Raw genomic sequence first — 22,050 nt, 5'->3', positions numbered from 1 at the left:
AGTGCAAATTAATCAAAATCAAAATTGTACAATGGAAGAGCTGGGTGGAGATGGTCTGGGTCTCGATCACTCGGTTCTCAAGGAACATGGGGAACAGACTGAGATCAATGAAATTGCCGAGAGCAGCGTAGATGAGGGCAATCCGGACGAAGACATGAACCAGGAGGGAACGGAAGGAACCGAGGGAGAAGGCGTGCACGGCACACAATGCTTCAAAAATCTCATTGACAAGCCGGTAGCAGAGGAGATTAAGCTTTTCGAGTGGTGTCCCACCATGGATTTGCTGGCCTGGATCACTGCAGACGACCAGCTCATCGTTCAGCGCCTGTCGTGGCAGCGCCTGTTCAGCATCCGCACCCACGACCAACCCACCACCGCCCTCACCTGGCGCCCTGATGGTGCTCTTTCCCTCCTGCTCCCTTGTTCCGCACCATGCCGCAGTTTTTACTCATCTTCAAGCGCTCGTTCTTCTCACCACAGGCAAGATCATCGCGGTGGGCCACCAAGACGGCAAGATATCGTTGGTCGATGTGGAGAACGGCACCTCGTACTTCTCCTCCCAGTTCCACTCTGCGTCAGTCACCTGCCTTCACTGGGCACAGGAGACGGCCGTCGGCGCACCGGCCGTCGGAGCCCTGCAGCATGCGCACATCCACTACTTGGTTGACCGAACAGACCGCTTCCTTCCACCGCTGCCACTTCCACCGGGTCAGCCATCGGACGGGCATGTGCTCCCCATCACAGTTGCAGTGTCGCCCTCTTGCTGACTCTCTCTCTCTCTCTATGCGGTGCTCCAGGGCCGTGGATATGGCAACGACCACCAATGCCGCGGCGCGGATGCCACCACCTAATCAGCTCAACATCCTCGTGTCCGGTGATGAAACGGGCAAAGTCATTCTGAGGTGCCCCTCCATTCTCTCGAGATGACACTGTTCCCTGCTTGTCTCTTGCTCACTCATGCTTGCATGTGGCGTGGTCGATCTTGTGTTCAGTGCGCTTGGAACGTTTTGCGTCGGCATGGCCGACATTCGGGCCATGGCCAACTCTCAACAGGTAGGCCGCCGCCAGTGCCCTCCATCGATTGCTATTTTATTTTGTTTGGACACGACAACGACTGACTGGAACGTTTTGATTGGTAATACCCAGGCACAAGCGATGAAGGTCAACCTCTCGGCCGACCTTAAGCATCTCTACATAGCGATCGAAGGCACGCTCGACTGGGAGTATCTGACCGTGCGGGAAGACAGCACGGCGCAGTACTCGTTTCTCTCCCCGCTCCCTCCGGCCAAGACGCCGTCGTCGTTTTCGTCTTCCTCGGTGAGCCCGGACTCGTCGCCCACTCTCGCGTTGATCGACCTCAACACGTCGCTGCTGTGGTCCCGGCGGCAGGAACTCAAGCTGATCGCTGTCCAATCGGCCTACATATCATCGCACCTTTCCCACATCGACACGACGCTCCAGCTCATGGGCGACAAATGGGGCCACTCCATCGGCGAGTTTAACACGCGGTGCAGCGATTTTTCCAACATGCTGCAAGGTACTCATCGCCCTCCACCGAAGCATGTATGTGTGCGCGCACGCATGCACGCAGCAATGAGACTCACTCGCCAGTCCTCACCACCAGAGAACAACAGCACCACGACAGTACGGCAAGAGCTGCTCTACTTTCTGGTGACCGGTGTTCCCAGCGCTGATCTCGAGCGATTCTTGCTCACCACGTTGACGGAGTCGGTACGTGGCGAAGACGCGCACTCTTCTTTCGCCCTCGTTGAGTGCCGGTGACTCACCGGTGTCACACTCTCACTGGTCTGCAAACTCGACAGGGGGTGCGGAAAATGGGCAAGGGAATCGAGGCCGGCTGCGCTCGGCTGGAGGAATTGCTCATCACGCACCTCAAACCAGCCAGCGAGACACTGCTGTTTCGGCTGAGCGAGCTCCAGGGAAGGGTAAGAACCTTGTGCACACAGCACGCTTTGCACCCGCTCGCTTCCAACATGTCGGGTTACTGCACTGTTGTACTCATCAGCGACTGGTGCCACCGCACACGCACAGGCCAAGTGGTACGAGCAATTCGGTATCATCGGCCTGGAGGAGGAGTCCCTGTCGTTCCTCCTGCAGAAGGCGTCACTCTTCATCCGCCGCACCGAGGAGCTGGCCAAGATCCTGAGCGAGATGAAGAGGAAGTACTCGGCCTTTTTCAACTGGCTGCTTGCCGGTACCTTCTCGCCCATCGAGCTCCCCAGGCAAGATCATTGTTTTCCCTGATCTCTACTACCCCCCTTCAAACGCACGCACGCACCGCACAGGCACACTGCGGCTGGCCGACATGCTGACTCGGCGGCGGATGAAGGAGCTGGTGCCGATCGATGAGAAGGCCGTCTCCGACTTTTTGAACGACAACCTGGGAAAGGACCTGATCGCGCCGTTCTTTAAGGAGGCGGCGACCGACGACGACGCGAACCCAGAAGGACAGGCCGCCGCCACGGCAACGGCAACGCCGACTGCGGACAACAGCATGCTGCTGCCCTCGCCCGGCGGCGTTGGGGCCATGTCTCAGTCCGACGGGCTCAACCGCCTGTCGGGCTTTGGCAGCGCCACCCCCTCCTTCGCGCGCCGCATCGCCTCTCACTCGTCGTCGTCGCCCTTCATGCTCTCCTCCTCCATCTCCCCGTTCACCAACGTGTCGCCGCGGTCGGCCGCCTTCCAGCTGCCGGGCGTGGGCGCCGCCCCCGACGTCGGCGTGGCCTCGACCCCCGCCCGGCCCAGCCAGAACTCGTTCTCCTCGTCGCAGCTCCACCCGAGGGGCGTCAACCCCGTGACCGCGCTGGGCTCGCTCTCTGCCTTCTCGACGCCCTCGCCGGCCTCGGGCTCGGCCGCGTCGTCTTCCTCCTTTGCCGGCACGCCGTCCACGGGTGGTCTGCCGCGCTTCTCACCCTCTTCGATCGCGGCCAGCGTCGCGCGGATGCAGCTCTCCTCCATATCGGCGCTCTCCACGCCCTCGTCGGCCTCGCGCGGCGGCTACAGCTCCCGAGGGTCCACGCCCTCGTTCGTCGTCGGCCTCAGCGGGCAGGCGTCGATCAACGCCAACGCGCACGGCACGCCCGGGTCCTCCCTCGGCGGGTCCGCTCCCTCGCTGAAGCAGATGTTCAGCGACATGGCGGCCATCTACGAGGAGACCTTCATCATGCCCTCGCAGACCCTGGCCAAGTCGTTCACCATCGACAACGCCATTCCGCTGCTGGCCATCAAGATGAAGGAGACTGCCGCCGCCGCCGCGGCCAAGTCGGCCCCGAGCAGCGCTGCGACAGCGCCGCCCGAGCCTCCCAAGCCCAAGAAGGAGAAGCGAGAGCGAAACTACTGGGAGGAGGACGATGAGGACGAAGCCGAAGCCGAAGAGACTGCGGCGGCCGATGCCGGCTTCAACCACCAGCAGCCGGCGGAACTCGACGACGAAGGGGGAGGCGAGGGCGGGGAGGAGATCCCTGACCAGGTGCTGACCGCCTTCTTCACCGAGACCGTCGCGAAGGAGGGAAGCCGGAACGATTCGGGCGTGTGTCTGCACCTCACGGCCTTCCATTCGTCGGCGCCGATGCCCGCCTCGCTCCAAGACGCGCTGGGCGGGGGCGATGCCTCGTTCTCGTTCTTGGACGACACCTCGGCAGCTCCGTCGGAGCCGAAGCGCTGCGTGTGGCTGCTGCGGAAGCGGTACCACTTCAACCCGCGGCAGCACCGCCGACGACAGGGCCTCGAGGAGCTCGCCACCGTCTACGACGCGGCCGCCAACGCCACGACGGTCGACGAGGACTACAGCGTGGGCGCCCTGCGCCTCCCGCGCGACAACGCCGAAGTCATGCACCTGTCCTTCTACAACAAGGACACGCTGGCCGTGCTGTCGTGCGCCACCACCTTCAGCGTGGACCACTCCATCGACCCCCTTGTCGAGCCCGAGGGTAGTACACTCCCTTACGTCTTCTTCTTTCGTTCTTTCTTGGCTCACACCGTAAGCTGTGGGCGGTGTGGTGTCTTCACAGGTGTGGTGGAAACCGTGTTGGAGCTGCTTCCGATCACGGACGTCACGTTCGTGCCGATCCCCGACCGATGCCAGCTCAGCAGCAGTCGCACGAACCTGGTGCAGCGAATGCTCGCTGACAAGGTACGTCTAGCACCACCCGCACACGCACGCACGCACGCACGACACACGCGTATGCGGGCATGGTGCTGATTGGATTTCCTCTCCTCTTCGTGCACGCAGTTGTTTGTGTCTTCGACGCCGAGTGAGTTCAAGTCGAGGCTGCAACCTCCAAACGCGGCTGGCGCCGCCGTGAGCGGGACTCGAAACGTGGCCGCAGTGTACGCCGCGCCCAAGCGACTCCTGTTCTACGACCTCCTGGACGAGGAGCAAGAAGACGGAGATGAGGAAGACGAAGATGAAGCCGAGGAGGAAGAGGGTGGAGCAATCGAAGAAGTAGGCGAGGAGGCGACTACCACTACGAATACCTCACACATGGTCCGGGACGGAGAGGAAGAGGAAGAAGACGAAGATGAGGAAGAAGATGAGCCAGCAGGCAGCCGAGATGGCAGCTTCATGGATGAATAGAGTCAGCTCAGTGCGTGTGGCTGGTGTATGAAAGAATTTGTGTCGACTTCGAGGTAATGCTGGTGCGCGTGTTGTTGACGGTGTGCGTGCGCAGCAGAGGAGGATGGACGTGAGTCGGCTGCTTATTTCGGAACCAGCGCCGGACTCGCCCACGACACGGCCGAACAAGGTGCCGCGTATGGAGAACAATGGAGGACCCTTTTCGCCAGCCACCACCGGATTCGGAGGTGAGCAGATTGAAAGGAAACCGAATCACTTTGGCGACATCTTGGCGCCTCGAGAAATCACCACGGTGCTCCCGGCGGGCTTCACCGGACTCGAGCGCATCGTCCTCTCGGCCAACGGCAACCTGCAACGCCTCATGAGGTACTCGGAGTTGTTGATTTATCTATTTATTACCTACTTCTAAAATAAATAAATAAATAACTTTTTATTTGTTTGTGGGCCGCAACAGCGCGTACTACAACAGCCCGGTGTCGGTTGAGATCATCAAGAACGATCGAGTGGGCCAAACCAGCATCTTCGAGCGTGAGGTCAACCTCACCTGCTTCGGCAAGGTGCGATCGCACTTCTCGCTACTCGCTGAGTCGCTTGGCTTGTGGGCATTTCCTCGTAACACGCGCGTGGTCCATGCACGCAGGCGTTCTGCAATGCCAAGAGCACCGTGACGATCAAGAAGGAAGAGCACCTGCGACTGGTGCTCGAGGAAAAGGTCGGCATCGGCCAGCTCTTCTTCCACTTGCGACTCCTCCCCAGCTTCGTCCTGCTCCAGGTACAACACTTCTCCTGGTGTGTGCTATTCCTCATCATGCCCGTCTTCATCATCACCATCACCATCACCAGTCGCAGCGTTGATTGACCGTTTTCTTCTGTGATCTCTGGGTGTGCCCACATGGTGGTACATCAGGCTGGACGTTCTGGTGGGGTGTCGCTGTGGCGCGAGTACCGCTTGGAGGCCGACAGCATCGTGTGCGAGATACGCGAGGAGTTCGTGGCCGACCTCTTCGACCTTCGACCCGAGTACGCCGAGTGATGAGACCAACAACGCGCTCGAGCGAGACGTCTCCTCCTCCTCTTCTTCTTTGCCTCTCTTCTTCTTGTCTCTCCCTTCCGAACCATCGTGTCAAAGTGGCTTCGTTCTTTTTGCGTCAGTGCTCGACACACAAAAGATGGAAGCAGGGCAGATGAAATCGCTGGTCGATTGGGACGCCTACATCCGGGATTTCCATCCCGATCTCGATCTCCAAAGCGTGGACAACGTGTGGAAATGGAATCGCACGAAGCCGTTGACTCTGGCCTTCTTCATCCAGCAGCTGCAGGCCAAGAAGCTGGTGAAGGATTTTGAAGATCTCGAACCATCGAGCCCCTTCCGGGTCGTCATCTTGGGCGGCAACCCCGAGGAAGAGGAGAACGCACTTGAGTTCTGGGGCGATGCCCTGGAGAAGGTGCTCAATCTCGTAGAGAAGGATCGTCGACTGGATATCGTGATGATTGGACCGCAAGTGAGCCCCGAGCGGCACAACACGAGCGTGGATCTCACGCCACGCCTGCGAATCACCTTCTACAAAGGGCGATTCCACGATTATCGCGAGGATCTCGTCGATGACAAGAAGTACGAGGATCCGCACATGTTCCTGGCGTACCACAGGTGCCTGTCACACCTTCCATCCTTCATCAACACCCCCTCCCAACCTCGTCTCTCACCACACACGCCGTGGCTTCCAGTGGCTTCCACTTCTACATTGAGTCGTGGACGAGCACCCTCGTGGCCCTGTTCAACGACGGCGTCGTGGGCTGCTTCACCTCGCACGACCTCCAGGATGAGAACAAGCAGTGGCAGTGGCTCACGGGCTGCTGCGACTTCGAGACCCTCCTCGAGCCTTCCACCAACCCCTTCCGGTAACTTCATGCGTGTCGTGCGTGTCGTGCGTGTGTCGTGTGCGATGGCTGAGTGTGTGTCATGGCGTGCACCAGGTGCGATCGAAAGGAGAGGAAACGAGCCTACAATGACCGCCTCTTCGCCATCCGCGGTTTGCCCGACAGCCTCTACGTGTTCGCTTCCTCTGGCCCGCGACGGCTCGAGAAGGGCGAATAATCACCAACCACCACCACAAGACCTCTACAAAATGAAAGTCTTCATCATCAGCATCATCATCGATGCATCCATGACCACATCGCGACGGTGCTCAGGGCTGGCCATAGTCCGGTCCCCAAACTGAAATACGGCCAGCAAGCGAAGCGCTCACGATGCGCGTCGCCGAGAACTGCAGCGACTGCACGCTCCTGCACAAGGCCGACGAAACGAGGTCGTGAACGACAACCACACCACCGCCAAGCGCGACGGCATTGTGAGGTGATGATGGAAGGCTTGGGAGGCGTACGGTGTTGGATCGGCAGCCGGGTCATTGATGACACGACACGTTCCCGTGTTGATGTCCCACCTGGCACGGTGCGCACACGTGTGCCCACAGAGCGACGTCAACGGTTGAGGCAGCACTGCTGCGGGAGTGGTTACGCGCAAATGGTGGTGTTTGGGGGGGGTACAGGTGCATGTCGGAGTGGTCCCCACCGGTGAGGAGCCGCGATCCGCTGAGCTGTAGCGTCCACAGGGTGTCCGGCTGAGGGAGCTCCTTCACCGGCTTCTCGTTCATGCGTAGATCCCTGAAGAAGAAGAAGAAGAAGAGCAGGCCAGCAGTTGAGTGAGTGGGCTGAGTGCGCAGAGCAATCATCGTTGTTGTCGATAAGTGGGGGGGGGTCGTGTGGCGCGGACCAGATCTGAAGTAGTGAGTCCCCGCAGAGAGCAAGAGTGTTGTCATCAAATTGTAGAAACCGCACGACGCTGCGCCGACACGTCGGAACCGGTGAGTGGATGGGGGAGAGTGCGTGTAGACAAGACCAGACCATACAAGACAAGAGCCCAGGGGGGGAAGCATGTACCTGCCGCATGGAATGGAGCGCCTGGATCCCGACCGTGCGTCCCAGATGTTGATGGGCTGAACGCTGCCCGCAGAGACGATCGTGTTCGCGTCGCAGTCCAGGGCCAGCACCCAGCCCGTATGACCTGAAAAGGGCTGCACGGTCAACTTTTGACTGCACGCGCGGTGTGTGCGGTGAAGTGCGTGCGGCATGTGCGGGTGTTATCAAGGGCCCTACCGTCAAAGGTACGCACGCAGACTCCTCGTTCAATGTCCCACTGGCCAATCGTGTTGTCATCGCTTGCGCTCAAGAGAGTGGTGGAATCGGCAACACTGCCTGCGAGGTCGGGCATCAGCTTGACGAGGTTCACCTGCACGTCGACCACACACACACACCACACACACATACACACACACACGACACACACGACACACACACATACACACACGTGAGCGCAGTATACATACTAACCGCGCACGAGAGGAAAAGGCGTGCCTGGTTGGTGTGCGCAGTGAGGTTGTGCACCATCTGCTTGGTCGAGAGCGACCATATCTTTATCGTATTGTCGCTGCAGTGGTGGGCAGGCCAGTCAGTAAGTCAGTCATGCTGCTGCGTAGACAATGCCGACGACAACCCCGGAGACTTACCTGGAGCAGGAGAACAGAGTGTCGCCTCGCCTGATCACGCAGCGTACCCACTGCGAGTGCGCCGCGATGTGTTCCACCGAAGGGTCCGTCGTATCATCCTGCGTCGAGTCCCTGTTGCTCTGCTGCGAGAATCGGCGCGCACCAACCAACACTAAGTCGATGTGATCGCACGCACGCACACACACACGGATGAGCCACTACACTACACACCTCGCTTGATGGTTCTTTGTCGAGGTTCCAGATGACGATGTGCCCTTGGGTGCTGCCGCCCACGATGAGGTTCTCATCGTCTTCAGCAAAGTTGGCGAACCTGCACACACGCGGGTCAATCGTGAGCACTTAGTGGTGGTCGGTGTGCAGTGGAGGAGGCGGTGGTGGGAGACGCACCTGATGCCGCCGAAGCGGGTGTGGGTGGCTAGGCTGTGCCGCACGGCGAACTTGCCGTGGTGCCAGCAGGCGTGGACCAGACGCAGCCGCTCCTTCCAGCCGTGGCGGGCGAGCGCCCGGTCGTGCAGCTGCTCTGGGTACTTGGCCACAAACAGCGCGCGCCACACCTGCTCCACACGCCCCCCCCCCGACGATTGTAACGCATTTATAATCAAGATTTGACAAAGAAGGGCAAGGTACGGCGTCATCCTCTGCCAGCCTATACAAATGGCGGTTTACGAAGTGGAGCGAGACCACATCTTGTTCCTTGAGAAAGGCAAGCAGATGAAGCCACAACTCATCCGGCAGCACAACAATCGTGGCAGGCTGTGTCGTTCCACCTGCCGCCTCCTCGCTCATCTCGTCCTTTTGCTGAATTGATTTCTATTCAACTTGTTTTACTTTGTATTTTGTTTATTCGATTCAGTGTAGCGCCACACCCACCAATGTACATTGTTGTTGTTGTTCTCTCCTCTCCTTGTGCCTTCTCACTCTGCTGGTTCCACGTTTGTCGCCTTGCGGTGTTCTCGATGACGCGCCCCAACATCCTGGATGGTGAAAGAGAAGAGGAGGCCCTGATGTGAGCCAACGCTCTCGTGAATGAGAGAGGAGGGAGAACAAGGCCGTGCGCGCATACCCGATCTGGTGGCGTCTCGACGTCCAACTGTTGGGCTTCCCTGATGAGCGTCATCAGCCGCTCTCGTCGGCTGACGAGACTCTTCAACACGGACTCCACCTCGTCCACTGCATCAGAAGAACATAGAGGAACATAGACGTTGGGTCGTGATGAGCTGCAAACTCTGGGAAGAGAGGAGCGTACAGCCACTGTCGGCCACACGAGCAGACAGCTGCCCGAGCAGTTGCGCGTGCTGGTCTAATCGCTCGTTCTCCTTCTCCAGCGCATCGTTCTCCTTCTCGAGTGCGTCGTTCACAAACTTGGTCTAGCAGAGACGGGCAACATACTGACGGTCAGGCACCCACGCCGTGCACCATAGAGCGAAGCAAGGAGCAGTACCGCAAGCACTCGCTTCTTGAGCTGCTCAATCTCCTGGTCGAGTTGTGTGTTCTCGCGGCGCAGGGCCTCGATTTTTGATGGCCGATCCAGCTCGTCTGCTCCCTGCTGATTCTTGAAACTCGCAAACTCGGGAGGCACGACGAAGGTGTTCTTGAGCACGTAGAGCTCCCAGAGGTCGAAGTTCTTATCGATCGATTCTTGTAAAATCTTCAACACCTGATCGCTCCCATTCTGCAAGGCTTCGTTGGCCACTGGTTTCCCCTCCCTCTTGGTCAACGCTATTCGTAGCGCCTCCTCCAGCGCATCGGCAGCATTGCAGGCGTATTCGTTGACGGTGTTAATCACCTCGTCGATGAATCGAACCGGGGGGAAGCCGAAAAATTCTTCCTCTCTATCAAAATTGCGGGTCGCTTCTGGCGCAGAGGACAATCGCTTCCCTGATAGACGGCTCTTGCGCCTCGACCCACCGCTGCTCGTCTCACTCATCCCCAGCGATGTGTTGTTTGCGTTGGGCCTTCTTGCCGTTGAAAATAACGGTTTCTTCCCAACAACCACGCGCGGTATTCGTGCGTGCCGCGCATACCAGGCCGAGATCTCAACTCAGATCTTGAGCGAGAAGAATACGATGGTAACCATGATTGGCTTTTCGAAGGCCACGTCAGAGGTTTTGCTGATCTCCCTCCATTTACCCCTTGCAGGCAGACACAAGCTCTCTGGCCACCCTGCCCGATGAGGTCCTTTTCCACATCTTGTCGTTTCTTGATGCAAGGAACCTCTCGCATGTGCAGCTGGTACGGCATGAACATCCTTCCTCCTTCTGCCACGCGCTGGTTGCTTCTTTACAGCACGTACAAACACGACCCTGCCACTCGTGGTCGTGCCAACCAGGTGTGCAGTCAGATGCGGCACTGCGCGAGCGACGAAAGCTTGTGGAAGTCCCTGAGCGCACAGGACTTCGCCCAAGAGCGGGGCATCGGCTGGCTGGAGAAGCTCAAAGCGCCCGATCAGCCGTGGAGCCGCCTTTATCGTCAGCTCGCGGTAGAGCTTCTTCAATGCCGTGCACGTTGGAGATGTGCTGATGTTGACGCACACACGCACAGGGATGCAAGTTCTTAGTCATCTTTTCGGGGGACCATGCAAGAGGTCCGGTGGCGATGGACGCCTTGGAGCGCGACCTGAAGGAGCATGGTCTCCCCCAAGTGGCGGTGATGAATGGGGCGCAGACCCAGCCCACCCCCGGTACGCAATCCTGTTACTCAACGTCCAGCACTAACCATGCGAGGCTAAGAGTTTTGCGTGTATGCTGCTGCTGATGCTGATGTTGTGGTTGTTTTCAGACATGCTACGAGAATATGCAGCGGTCATGGTTACCAGCGATAATGCGTTCATGAAAGACAACCGCGCGCTTGGCTCTCTGATGGCACAATATGTACGCCTGGCCAAATCGGCATATCAATTCACGATCATTCTTCTCACCCATATCGGCCCTGACGCACAGGTGGACGATGGGCACGGCGTGGTAATCGGCGGTTTTGTGGCCTGCGGGTACGTGTTGTGCCTCGCCACGCTTGCGCATGCGTGCATTCATTCTCACCCGCAGCGCCACGCGACCAAAGGTGTCCCATTACTGGCCGCTGGGAGGGTGACTACGACCCAATCAGCCCCGCGCAGTCCATGCGGACAGACCAGCCGGTTATGGAGGTCGTGGTGCCTGACCACCCCGTGCTGGCCAATGTGCGCTGCCTGCGCGGTAACCCGGCCGGGGAAACGCCGTACTCGCCCGGGCACGCAACAGGCAACACGACCACGATCGCCGAGTGGGAGTTCCGGAAGGAGGAAGGGGAGATGCTTCATGTCAAGCGCACTCCTCTGGTTGTGGAGAAGTATGGACTCAACGGGCGGGTGGTCGGCCTCAACTTCACGCCAACCTCTTCGGCCCTGCCGAAGGACGTCATATCAGCGCACTGCGGTACGCCAAGCAACCTGAGCCGGCTCGGCCTACTCACCCAAACGCCAGTGTGGCATCTATAACTCTCCTGTACTTATGCTTCTGCTGGGCAGGCTACGACGCGACAACTGATGGAGCGCAGCTGATGGCCAACGCGCTCCTCTACTGCGCCCTCCAACCCGCAAACGCACCGGCGGTGAAAGAAACGGAGAAATGAAGAAGGAAATTATGTACTATTGAATCCAGCAAATAACCGGGGGCGTCGGGTTCCACCTTCGTGTTGCGTGGCTGACGGCTGGTTTGTTGGGTTGGGCGATTGGCAGACGAAGAAAAGAAGATAGACACAGGACACACAGATCTCCAAGACAATGAGCAGCATCGGCACTGGGGTATGCTGCCTCTCCACGATTGGCCTTGTTATGCCGCCTTGGGGTGTTGTTTTCGCGTGTTTGATCTCTTCCATCTCATCCCCCCTCCATCGTGCAGTACGATCTTTCGTCCACTACATTCTCTCCTGATGGAAGGGTGTTCCAAGTGGAGTATGCCGCCAAGGCCGTCGACAACAGTGGGTACGGCTCTCTACATTCATTTTGAAAGGCTCAGGCGCATTTGTGAGCTGCTCGTTTGCTTCTTCGCACCTGGGCGATGAGTAATTCGTGAATGCAACAACATTGTAGCACCGCCCTTGGCTTGCGCGTGAAGGATGGTGTGGTGCTGGCAGTGGAGAAGCTGCTGGTTTCCAAGATGCTCGTCCCAAACACCAACAGACGCATCCACACTGTCGACCGACACTGCGGCCTGGTACGCCCTGTCTTCCTCTCACGAGTCTACGTGCAGACATGCAGAAGAGCTAACCCGCTTCGTGGCGTCACGCTCACGTTGCCTGCAGGCCATGTCCGGTCTGGTGGCTGACGGCAGGCAGCTGGTCAGCAGAGGGCGCGCCGAGGCGACAAGCTACAGGGAGTTCTACGGCACCGACATCTCGGGCAAGGTGCTCAACGAGCGACTCTCCAACTTTGTGCAGCTCTACTCCCTCTACGGCTCTGTGAGGCCGTTCGGTACCTCGGTCATCCTCGGCTGCGTCGACAAGAACGGACCTCAGCTCTACATGATCGAGCCCTCGGGCATCTCGTGGGTGCGTTGATATCTCCCCTTGCATCACCCACCTGTATGCTGAGTGTCTGCTGACGATGTCGACTCATCATCATCACCAATCATTTGATCGAATGATTGTCGCACGTGTGCAGGGATACTTTGGCGTGGCCATCGGCAAGGGTGCCAGAGCGGCCAAGACTGAGATCGAGAAGCTCAAGCTCTCCGAAATGACTGCCCGCGAGGCCATCAAGGAGGCCGCCAAGATGTACGTACAACTTGCCGCCTTTCGCTGAGCGCACTGTGTTATCAGTCGCACACTCACACCCCTCTGCTTCTCTCGTCCAACACTTCAACTTCAGTATCTATTCGGTGCACGACGATGCCAAGGACAAGGCCTTCGAGCTGGAGCTCAGCTGGGTGTGCGAGGAGACGGGCAACCTGCACAAGTTTGTGCCAAAGGACCTGCTCGAGGAGGCCGAGAAGTACGCCAAGCAGGCGCTCGAGGAAGAGGAGGACATGTCCGAGGAGGAGGATTAAGGGGTGTGGGTGAGAGGATGATCAATCATCCACATTCGTGCATAGAATTCCTGTTAATCTTCCCTGCCATCAGCAACGAAGATCACAAACAAAATTGATTTTATTATATTTGAATTAAACAACATCTCAAGATGAGCAGCAGGCCAAGAGGAGCTCCCAAGCCTTCGGGCAACAGGGCGATGGGCATCGTGCTGGGCGGCATTGTGGCAGTGAGCTTCTCGTACCCCTTCTGGTTGCTGCTGTCCAACAGCAGCGGGAGCGACAGCGGACGCATTGATCCGACCAAGGGCAAGCTCGCCGGACAGGCCAAGATCCGTGGTGCTTTCCTCAACACGGGTAGCAAAGATGTCGGCCCCGATCCCAACGCCACCACCTACCTGCCCACCAAGGAGAAGAACGAGAGGTGATGCCAAGTGGCACCGCCATTGTACAGAAATCCTGGCCAGGATGTGGACAATAATAACTGATTTAGCGGATTGAGGTATCATACAAGAGAGGAGAGATTTCGCTCCAGGCAGCTTATGTCTGCTGCTGGTTGTAGCTGGCATCGTATTTACGGAAGCAGTTGTCGCACACCCGCACGGGCTTCGTCGTGTAGCCCAGCTCGGTGAGGAACAGCGTGTGCGTTGAGCAATCTTTGCAAAAGATGTTTCTGCAAATTGCCAGTCAATGAGGAAGTCTTGAGAGCCTAAAGCGCACGTGAAGGGGACCAGCGTGTACCCACAAGCTCTGCAGTGGTGTTTCCGTTTGGCCACACTAAAGTTCGCTCGACAGGAAGTGCATCTGCATTTTATCGGGGGGGGGAATGAGAAAATGCGTCGCGATCGTCAACGAGTAAGTACATCGACATGCCTCGAGACCCAGCCGTCGGGGATCCAAGTTGGTCGATTCTTCGCTGCTTCGCTTTCCATGTTCTCTGCCATCTTTAGCAGATGCTGGCCGTTGACTTTTGGTCTTCTCTGCTGCTCGACCTTGTTCCAACTTTATTAATATTGTCGCCACAGCTTGATGCGCTTGTGCTTGGTGACGAACTGCTCGACGGCAGTGAGGCAGCTGTCGAGATCCGCCGCCGAAGTGCCGAGCGTGGAGAGTTGGGCCGAGCTGTACCAGCCGCACTCCGTGAGCCCTTCCACGCGCAGTTTGCGGCTGACCACCTCCTGCAGTTCCTCCTTTTCGGCTTCGCTCTGTGATTGTGCGGGGGTTGTCAGCGCGTGTGCGTGGGCCTCGTGTGCATCGAGCAGTGCTACGTACGGTGGCAAGGTCGATCTTGTGTGCGCACACAACGCCAACCAGGATCGAGTTGTGGGCCTGACCAGCGACGCCGTGGAAGCGTTTGTAGACGTCCTCCATGCGCTTGTACTCGTCATCACTCCCAATCTGACCATCTGGAATTGCGTGTGTGTGTGTGTATGTGTAAGCGAGAACTGTGTGTAAGAGCGAGAGCATGCGTTTCCTTATAGTTGCTATGATTGCGGGTTCAGGTGCGCGAGCGACTGAGCGAGCAGGGCAACGCACCAAGGAACGGCCTGAACTCGGTGGAGTCGACCATAAAGATAATTCCAGCCACCATAGCCCCGTTGTACAGCTTCTTGCACCAATCTTGAGTGAATTGAAGGGCTGGTGGGTGAACAACGACAAAAGAGCTGCGAAGCGGGCAGGTTGGAGGTGGACGCGTACCATTGGGGCGCCGCAGCTCGAGCAGAGCCACCGTGCAACCGTCGCTCGCTTTGACCACCACCACATTGACTCCTCCGTCCTCGACCTACACCACGCGACAAGAGATGTCGCTTATGAATCGCACGCTGTTGTCCACACCGCACAGCCAGACCGCACGCACGCACGCATGCCCGCCCGCACGCACATGCGCACGTCACACAACACACCAGGTACCTGCTGATCGGGGGCGAGAGCTCGCAGGAAATGGCTCTTGCCGCTCGACTTCATACCACTCACCACGACGCGCACCACCGCATTGGTGTCCGTCGTTGTGGCCGCATCGGCCAACTTGTTCCCTTTTCCGCCGACTTGCGCTGGGTCGCACCCGTGCAACCACCTGTGGCGCAGCAGGTAGTGCCGCAGGAAGGTGGCCTTCCACAGCGGCTTCGCAGTACCATCCTCTCCTCTCGTCCCTGCTTCGATGTGCGCCGCACGATCGGCGTCACGAACCTCCACGAGGTCTTCCTGGTGGGGCTCCACCTCGGCGTCATCCCACGGCTCGTCGTTCGCCACGATCTGATTATACGCGGGAACGTTGCGGGGGTACTGTCGCCACTCCTTGCCCTCCTGCGGCGTTGTTGTTGATTGTTCGGTGTTAGCGTGTTCCTCCTTGCACCATTATTGATGCGTTGCGTGTGTGCCGTGTGCCGGTGTGCCGGTGTGTGTGTGTGGTCGACGTGCAGGTGAACCCCGCAACACACGACACACGCACACGCGGGGGTGGGGGGTGAAGAGAGTGCGTGCGTACGGTGCGCGATGGGCGGTAGATCTGCGTCTTGCCCTGGAAATACCACGAGTCTGGCCCACTGGACGTGCTCGCACAGGCGCCCCACAGCCTGTCCAACGCCTGCATCATCGCCGCCGTGGGTTGAGGCCGCATACGGCAACCGCACCACCACTCAAGTTTGACTAAAACGCGCCAACAGCACTACACCCCTGGGGGTGCGTCGGGGGGGACCTTCCGAACGGATGAAGTGGAGCGCACGGCGCTTGCAGCCTCGTTGCCAAACTCACGCACAAAGGCCCCCGCCCACAGGCTCGCGTCGTTGGCTGCCGGTTGCCCCCACCCCCCACAATGTCATTAGCCTGAGGAGTGTTTAGGGGGGGGGAGTCGGAAATACCGATGCGGTGCCAGCGGGAGCAGACAAGGGCTGCCCTCGCCAGGTCGGTCCAGTGCAGCAGCGCAAGCCACCGCAGCTCCACCTCTTCCGGCACCTCCACCTCCATCTTTTTTGATCTCTACACAAAAGCAGAGAAAGGCAAGTTTTGCCTGAACACGCCTACGATTGGGGGACACCTAACCAACAACCAATCACTGTACTGGTCAACATTAACTCATGTTGGGTTGTCAAGAGTACACCGCCAGTGAACTGCGCTTCTACGGGGCAGTAGCGTCAGCGGCAGGAACTGGCGCTGGTGGCGTCACGGGGGGCACCGGGAACGAGCTGACCGCGTTCTGCACCCGCTGGCGCTGCTCCTCCATGCTCGCCGGGGGCTCCGTGCCCGAGGTACCAATGCTGGCGCACATGACCCGCATCCCCTGGAAGAACTCGTTCACGATCGCACGGATGTCTGTCGAGTCGAGGTTAGTGCGTGCGCGTTGCGTGTGCGACGGTGCGTGTGCGTGTGCGACGGTGCGTGCGTGCGTGTTGTCGATGGGACGTGCGCACGTACCCGGAAGTTCCACAGCGGCGTAGGCTTCGTAGATGTCTTCGGCGCAGCTCAGGTTCATCATGTCTCGCGGGAAGATGCCCTCGGGCAGCTGCATGTACTCCATCAGGCTCATCCAGAACGTCGGCCCCTTCATCGCCGTGATCAGCCATTCTGTTGTGTTGTGTTGGGGTTCATTATGAGAAGACGATGAGCGTAAGTTGAGTGATGAGTGACGTTGTTCTCTTTGGAGAGGTGTACGGTACCCAGGTAGGGGACCTTGGCTTCGTCGAGCTCCTGCTGGGTGATATTGCCGTGCTTGAAGTCGTACAGGACGCGCAGCGCTTCCTCGATGGTGAGGGCGATCGAATCGGGGAACGGCGTGAGGGTCACGTGAAGCGTGCCAGAGTCGTACAGGTCGGGCATCCTCAGCGAGGCCGACACCTATCAAACACCAAGACACCATCTCGCCGTCAGACACGCGCACACAGCGCACACACAGCGCACACAGCGCAATAGTTGGAAGGTTGCGCACGTTATAGAGGAGACCCTTGCGTTCGCGCACCACCGAGAACAGCCGGTTGCTCAATATCTGCACAGAGTGCGAGAGAGGAAAAAAAGCTCAGCGCGATGGAACGTCCGATGATGAGTCGCGGCAGCTGCGTACCTCAACCATGAGATTGGCGACGCGGCTCTTCCACAGCGGATGCTGCTTCACGCGCTGTCGGACGGCGGCGACGGGCGAGGCCTCCTCGGTCTCCATCGCCGCTGTCTCAGCACAGGCCGCCGCTTCTTCCGCGGGCGGCACGGTGAGCTTGGTGTAGCCCCAGCGGTTCATCACGGGGAAGCACAGGTAGACGATCGCGCGTCGCTCCTCGTCTTCGGAGAGGTGCTGCCACTTGACGCGCGCCTCGTCGGTGAAGTTGATCCGGCTCGGGAACTCCTTCTTGACCAGCTCCAGCACAAAGTTCTCGCTCTCGCCCGGCGCCACGCCGGCGGCGGCCGGCAGGGCGAGGTGGGCCGAGAAGGGGTTGAGCGGTGGCGGGGCGGCGGAGAGCGGAGCGAACGCGGTGCGGCGCGGGATCGTGCCGAGGTACTTGAGCAGGAGGTCCTCGACGTCGCGGAGGTTGTCAAAGTGGCCGGCCAGGGACACCTCCACGTTTTGCATGTCGAGCAGCTGGTGAGAGACCAGCCATCGCGCTGCCATGTGGACCACACCACAGCAACCAACCAACGGTCAGTATGCTGACGTGGCAAGCGAATGCCCTCTGGCGGGGGAGGTAAAGCACGCACCTCGTTCGGCGGACGCGTTGCGCAGATCGGAGGCGCTCGGTTGGGCGAACCGCCAGTCGGTGGGCTGGTACAGGATGGAGGAGAGGTTGTCGGCGGCGATGTTGTCGATCTCCTTCTCCTCGCCCTCGCGACAGCTCGCCGCGTGCGTGCGGATTCGCTTCCACGCCCTGTAGTCGGAAAAAGAACGAAGAACGGGGGGGGGGAAGCGAAAGCGTTGTAAGTCGTTGCCCTCTCCCCCATTTGTTGAGGCGCGGAAGCGGAGGCTGGGGGCGGAGTATCATACCGTTCGTCCCATCGCGGCTCGGTGAGGAGCATGTGGATGAGCTGCAGCGCTTTGCTGATGCCGTTCTGCGACACCGAAGTGCCGACATGCAGGCACGTGGTCTCGAGGGTGGCTTCCGCGCTTGCCTGCAACGCGACGACACAGAGAAGACTTGCCTTGAGTGGCGATGCTAGAACGAGAGAAGTGAGCAATGGGCTGTACCTCGACACCCCACCGGCCGCACCAAGCGACCACGACCTCCGAGGAATGCGGGCCAGCGCCACTGTACGAAGCAGGCTGCAGTCAGCTACGCTACGCTCATGGTGACGAGTCAGGGCGGAGAGGGTACCTTTGCTGCATAGTGTCGAGGGCGAGCTGGGTGAGCCCGGCGTCTTCTCGCGTCCGCTCGCACAGCTGGCCGCCGACGCTGGTGATGCGGATGGCGCAGCGCTTTTGGAAGTAGGCCGAGTAGAGGTAGTTCACTCGAATGCCGTTGCTCAGCTCGAGCAGCACGATCCCGCTCGGCTTGTGGATCAGACGCGGCGTCGTGTCTGGCTCGGCCTTTCGCCTCTTCCTCCGCGCCTCGTCGGCCGCCTCAGCTGCAACGTTCTGTTGGCCCTCGTCCTCATCATCGTCTTCCTCATCATCGTCGTCGTCGTCTTCATCGCTGTCACCCTCATCTTCCTCGTCCATCTCTCCATCTTCGTCCTCCTCGTCATCGTCATCGTCTTCGCTTTCTTCTTGTGTTGGCTTCTTCGCCTTGGTCTTTTTGTTCTCAGTCTCCATCCCACCATTCGCCTCGTCGCTTTGCTCCTTGGCGCTGTCGATCTGCTTCTGGAGCTCGTCGAGGGTGTCTCGCTTCGTGGTGTCGTACGTGACCGGCACCCACGTCGGCTTGAGCTCGTCGAGCTTCCTCTGGATCACATCGTCAGCGATCAGATCCTGCGGGACCTCAATGTCCTTCGGCGCCTCCACTCCTGCGAAGTTGTAAATTAAATACCAAGTCAGTAATAATAAGAATAAGAATCAATAATCACGAAAAAAATAGAATAAAGAATAAAGAATAAACAATCAAGAAAAGGGAAGAAAAATGATGTACCCTGCATGGACTGCTCGATCACCTGGCGGATCTCCTCCTTGGTGACGCGGAAGGGGATCTTCTTTCGTTCGGTCTGACCTCCCTCCTTGTCGCTCTTTTGGTTCTCCTTGACCTCCTTCTCCACGAGCTGCGCGGTTCGCGAGTGGATGAACTTGTGCTGGTGCTTGGCCTGGCACTCCTCCGGCGTACTATCTTCCTCATCCTCCTCCTCATCATCTTCGTCATCGTCATCTTCCTCGTCATCCTCTCCATCCTCCTCTTCGTCCATATCGCCATCCTCCTCTTCATCATCTTCACCTTCCTCTTCGTCGTCCTTGCCGCCATTGGCCTTGACGGGGGTCTCTTCGTCGGGGGAGTAGAGCGTGGGACACGTCACAAAGACGGAGATGCCGCGCGACTTCTCAATGATCTCCAGCGAGCTGGCGAACCCCTCTGCGTCGGCCGGACCGTTCTTCTGCTGCTCCTCTTCCTCCCAGGCCATGACGTCCTCGTCGCGGAGCAGGTTCGCCACGCGGAGCGTCTGGCAGAACGTCTGCCTGGCCAGGTGGTTCACCTCGACCAGCGTCACGGTCGGGGCCAGTCGCCGCACCAGCTCGTAGTCGTCCTTGGGACTGACCAGCACGCTCTCTGCACACAGCCAGCCAGCGAAGTGGCACCACCTTAAGACCGAGCACACCGTGGTAGTTCAGTGGTGGTGGCTCGTACCGAGAAGAGTGTCGTCAACGAGATCTTCGATGAGGTCGGAGGACTTGAGGGTGTCCTGCCCCTCGGCGTCCTGGTGGGCCTCCTTGATCAGCGCCGCCATGTAGCGCTCGAGCTCGTGGGAGGTCACGCCGTACTTGGCCATCCGCACCATCTCCTGCACTCCGCACTGTGCCACAAGAAGAAGGAGAGGAAGAAGCGGGAAGGTGAGGGTAAAACGATGCCCTGTCCATAAGTGAAGGAATTCCGGGCGGGACGTGGGGTGAAGGGTACCTTGATGGCCTCCTTCCAGGTGGTGGGCCGAGCAAACATGCAGAGGCTCGACACCGAACAGTTGTCGCTGTGCGAATTGAAGAAGCTCCACTCTATCGAAGTAAACACGGGCGACTCGTAGGTCTGCTCGAGAGCGTAGACGCGAGCCTCGAGCGTGCTCACTAATTGCGGCACGGCACGACACGCATGACAATGAGCAATGGAGTTCACATCTATACACGGGGGTATGTGGCATGCGCGTACTCAAGACGTAGCAAATGATCTCTGTCCGCATGTCTCGCACGGTGCGTTGGTTGGTGAGCGGGAAGAGGTGGTTGATGGTGAGCGAAAACTGATGGAGCAGCTCGTGCTGGAAAATGCTCATCCTCTCCCTCGGCGGCTCGAAGGAAGGAGTGGGCTATGGCACGTGGCACAGAGGAATTGCAGAATAAATTAGCTAAACCCAATCAAATGCTCATCACGAGTGACCATGTGGATGTCCCATTACCTCAGGCACTTTCGGCGTCTCTCCCTCGCTGACCTCCTTGCCAAACAGGCTTTCGATGTGGTTCTGCACCTGGGCGTGATCAACGTCGCCTGTCAACGCAAAACGCGGCCGAAGAAACAGATGTGAGGACTCGACCAATCGTCGTCGTGCGGTGTTTAAACACGGTGCGTGCACATACCCACGATGTAGAGCGTCATCAGGTCCGGCCGGTACCACTTTCGGTAGAACCGACGGAGGTCGTCCGGTCCCCATTTCTTGATCTGCTCCACCAAACCAATGGGGAAGCGCCTGCCAGCCAACGGTAAAGGTCAGACCATTTGCAACGTCACCCCCAGCGAAGACAGGAAACAATTATAGGTTGCGTACTTGGAGAGCAGATTGTCGGCGTGGATCTGCTGGTATTCCTGGTACTCCACACGGTAGCCGATCGAGTTCGATATTTGAGCCTGGGTGTGTTTGTGTTCGTGTGTGTGTGTGTGTGTGTTATGTGTTAGATTGAGCAGACGCCGGCGTATGATGGAGCATTTTGGAAGAGATGAGACAAACCTCGGACAAAATGGGACCGCGCTCGCTGTCGACGGCCTCCTTGGGGAAGAGGGCCTTGAAGGCCAGCTGGTGCAGGGCGAAGAGGACCTTGTAGACGTTGTCCTCCGTCACGTCTCCGCCCTCCTTCTTCTCGGCGCCTTGGCTCTGCGTGTGCGTTGGCGCGTGGAAGGTGTAGACCGTGCTCCGGAAGTCGGTGTAGGCGTTCGTGTCACCACCGAACGACATGCTGCACGCGACAATACGATCGCGGTCAAACACAGGCACCAATTGACGAGCTTGCGAGTCAGTGGGCTGGGCAGACGCACCCCCAAGTGGCAAACAGCTTGCGCATGGTCTCCGCATCCGGGTAGGCATCGGTGCCTGCGTAAGGCCCAACGGTGAGTCGCGCAGTCCTCTGCGAGTGAGCGGTACTACTACGTACCCATGAAGACCAAGTGCTCGACGTAGTGCGCGATGCCCTGCTGGTCCTCTTCCTCGGCCAGTGAGCCCACGTGCACTCGCAGGTAGGCATCGAACGTGTTGGGCGGAGTCTAGCGAAAAACCGGATTAATGACCTAAAAACTGATTGATAATGAAAGGTTTATGGTGGGACTGGATGAAACGCACTGTGTTGGGTTGAATGTAGTAGCGCAGACCATTTGGCAGAGTCCCCGTCTTGATTCGATCCCAATGGGGCAGGATGTTGTCGAGATTGGCCACGATTTCGTCATAGGGCGGTGCCGATCCTGTATTTCCCTTGCTGCCGTTGGCCACCCGCAAGTCCCCCAACTTGGACAGAAGACCTGACGCGGGGCTTTGCCTCTGCGCCTCCATCTCTGCTTCAAAGCTGTGTAAATGCAAT

General features: G+C 58.7%; 10 protein-coding genes across 10 annotated transcripts; 6 read left to right on the top strand and 4 right to left on the bottom strand.

The window, feature by feature from the left end:
• Positions 1-31: 31 nt before the first annotated feature.
• Positions 32-4,597, top strand: ACA1_073040 (WD domain, G-beta repeat-containing protein; the record flags this gene model as incomplete). The annotated part of the gene is given in 12 exon segments (XM_004353146.1): positions 32-398; positions 481-662; positions 676-728; positions 798-902; positions 993-1,053; positions 1,147-1,537; positions 1,625-1,731; positions 1,824-1,946; positions 2,053-2,215; positions 2,307-3,953; positions 4,032-4,153; positions 4,253-4,597. 12 exon segments carry the CDS (start codon positions 32-34, stop codon positions 4,595-4,597), a joined length of 3,666 nt encoding a protein of 1,221 aa, XP_004353198.1.
• A 103-nt stretch (positions 4,598-4,700) lies between these two features.
• Positions 4,701-5,630, top strand: ACA1_073030 (uncharacterized protein; the record flags this gene model as incomplete). Its single annotated transcript, XM_004353145.1, has 4 exons — positions 4,701-4,963; positions 5,052-5,154; positions 5,238-5,369; positions 5,505-5,630. The coding sequence occupies 4 exons, from the start codon at positions 4,701-4,703 to the stop codon at positions 5,628-5,630; spliced, it is 624 nt and encodes a 207-aa protein (XP_004353197.1).
• Positions 5,631-5,766: 136 nt separating this feature from the next.
• Positions 5,767-6,692, top strand: ACA1_073020 (uncharacterized protein; the record flags this gene model as incomplete). Its single annotated transcript, XM_004353144.1, has 3 exons — positions 5,767-6,245; positions 6,323-6,496; positions 6,572-6,692. 3 exons carry the CDS (start codon positions 5,767-5,769, stop codon positions 6,690-6,692), a joined length of 774 nt encoding a protein of 257 aa, XP_004353196.1.
• Positions 6,693-6,783: 91 nt separating this feature from the next.
• Positions 6,784-8,946, bottom strand: ACA1_073010 (Fbox domain containing protein; the record flags this gene model as incomplete). The annotated part of the gene is made up of 8 exons (XM_004353143.1): positions 6,784-6,880; positions 7,142-7,258; positions 7,535-7,658; positions 7,751-7,883; positions 8,208-8,282; positions 8,371-8,470; positions 8,548-8,714; positions 8,788-8,946. The coding sequence occupies 8 exons, from the start codon at positions 8,944-8,946 to the stop codon at positions 6,784-6,786; spliced, it is 972 nt and encodes a 323-aa protein (XP_004353195.1).
• Positions 8,947-9,074: 128 nt separating this feature from the next.
• On the bottom strand, positions 9,075-10,087 carry ACA1_073000 (Mis12 domain containing protein; the record flags this gene model as incomplete). Its single annotated transcript, XM_004353142.1, has 4 exons — positions 9,075-9,134; positions 9,224-9,330; positions 9,407-9,527; positions 9,602-10,087. The coding sequence occupies 4 exons, from the start codon at positions 10,085-10,087 to the stop codon at positions 9,075-9,077; spliced, it is 774 nt and encodes a 257-aa protein (XP_004353194.1).
• Positions 10,088-10,755: 668 nt separating this feature from the next.
• Positions 10,756-11,766, top strand: ACA1_072990 (uncharacterized protein; the record flags this gene model as incomplete). The annotated part of the gene is made up of 5 exons (XM_004353141.1): positions 10,756-10,840; positions 10,939-11,030; positions 11,100-11,146; positions 11,218-11,570; positions 11,663-11,766. The coding sequence occupies 5 exons, from the start codon at positions 10,756-10,758 to the stop codon at positions 11,764-11,766; spliced, it is 681 nt and encodes a 226-aa protein (XP_004353193.1).
• A 151-nt stretch (positions 11,767-11,917) lies between these two features.
• ACA1_072980 (proteasome endopeptidase complex protein) lies at positions 11,918-13,181 on the top strand (the record flags this gene model as incomplete). Its single annotated transcript, XM_004353140.1, has 6 exons — positions 11,918-11,938; positions 12,036-12,118; positions 12,227-12,350; positions 12,439-12,684; positions 12,797-12,909; positions 13,004-13,181. 6 exons carry the CDS (start codon positions 11,918-11,920, stop codon positions 13,179-13,181), a joined length of 765 nt encoding a protein of 254 aa, XP_004353192.1.
• A 179-nt stretch (positions 13,182-13,360) lies between these two features.
• ACA1_072970 (uncharacterized protein) lies at positions 13,361-13,588 on the top strand (the record flags this gene model as incomplete). The annotated part of the gene is made up of 1 exon (XM_004353139.1): positions 13,361-13,588. The coding sequence occupies one exon, from the start codon at positions 13,361-13,363 to the stop codon at positions 13,586-13,588; it is 228 nt and encodes a 75-aa protein (XP_004353191.1).
• Positions 13,589-14,167: 579 nt separating this feature from the next.
• On the bottom strand, positions 14,168-16,124 carry ACA1_072960 (uncharacterized protein; the record flags this gene model as incomplete). The annotated part of the gene is made up of 8 exons (XM_004353138.1): positions 14,168-14,365; positions 14,433-14,566; positions 14,697-14,798; positions 14,859-14,943; positions 15,072-15,464; positions 15,646-15,744; positions 15,856-15,947; positions 16,019-16,124. 8 exons carry the CDS (start codon positions 16,122-16,124, stop codon positions 14,168-14,170), a joined length of 1,209 nt encoding a protein of 402 aa, XP_004353190.1.
• Positions 16,125-16,275: 151 nt separating this feature from the next.
• ACA1_072950 (peptidase M16 inactive domain containing protein) lies at positions 16,276-22,022 on the bottom strand (the record flags this gene model as incomplete). The annotated part of the gene is made up of 20 exons (XM_004353137.1): positions 16,276-16,469; positions 16,572-16,721; positions 16,814-16,991; positions 17,083-17,139; positions 17,215-17,747; positions 17,841-18,007; positions 18,124-18,248; positions 18,325-18,385; positions 18,452-19,079; positions 19,202-19,828; positions 19,907-20,072; positions 20,177-20,337; positions 20,420-20,525; positions 20,664-20,752; positions 20,842-20,951; positions 21,030-21,109; positions 21,210-21,435; positions 21,515-21,569; positions 21,631-21,739; positions 21,816-22,022. The coding sequence occupies 20 exons, from the start codon at positions 22,020-22,022 to the stop codon at positions 16,276-16,278; spliced, it is 4,029 nt and encodes a 1,342-aa protein (XP_004353189.1).
• Positions 22,023-22,050: the final 28 nt, after the last annotated feature.

The sequence above is a fragment of the Acanthamoeba castellanii genome (genome assembly GCF_000313135.1).
Source record: "Acanthamoeba castellanii str. Neff unplaced genomic scaffold scf7180000084603, whole genome shotgun sequence".
In the NCBI taxonomy this organism is placed as follows: domain Eukaryota; phylum Discosea; order Longamoebia; family Acanthamoebidae; genus Acanthamoeba; species Acanthamoeba castellanii.
This window is presented reverse-complemented; position numbering and strand designations above follow the sequence as displayed.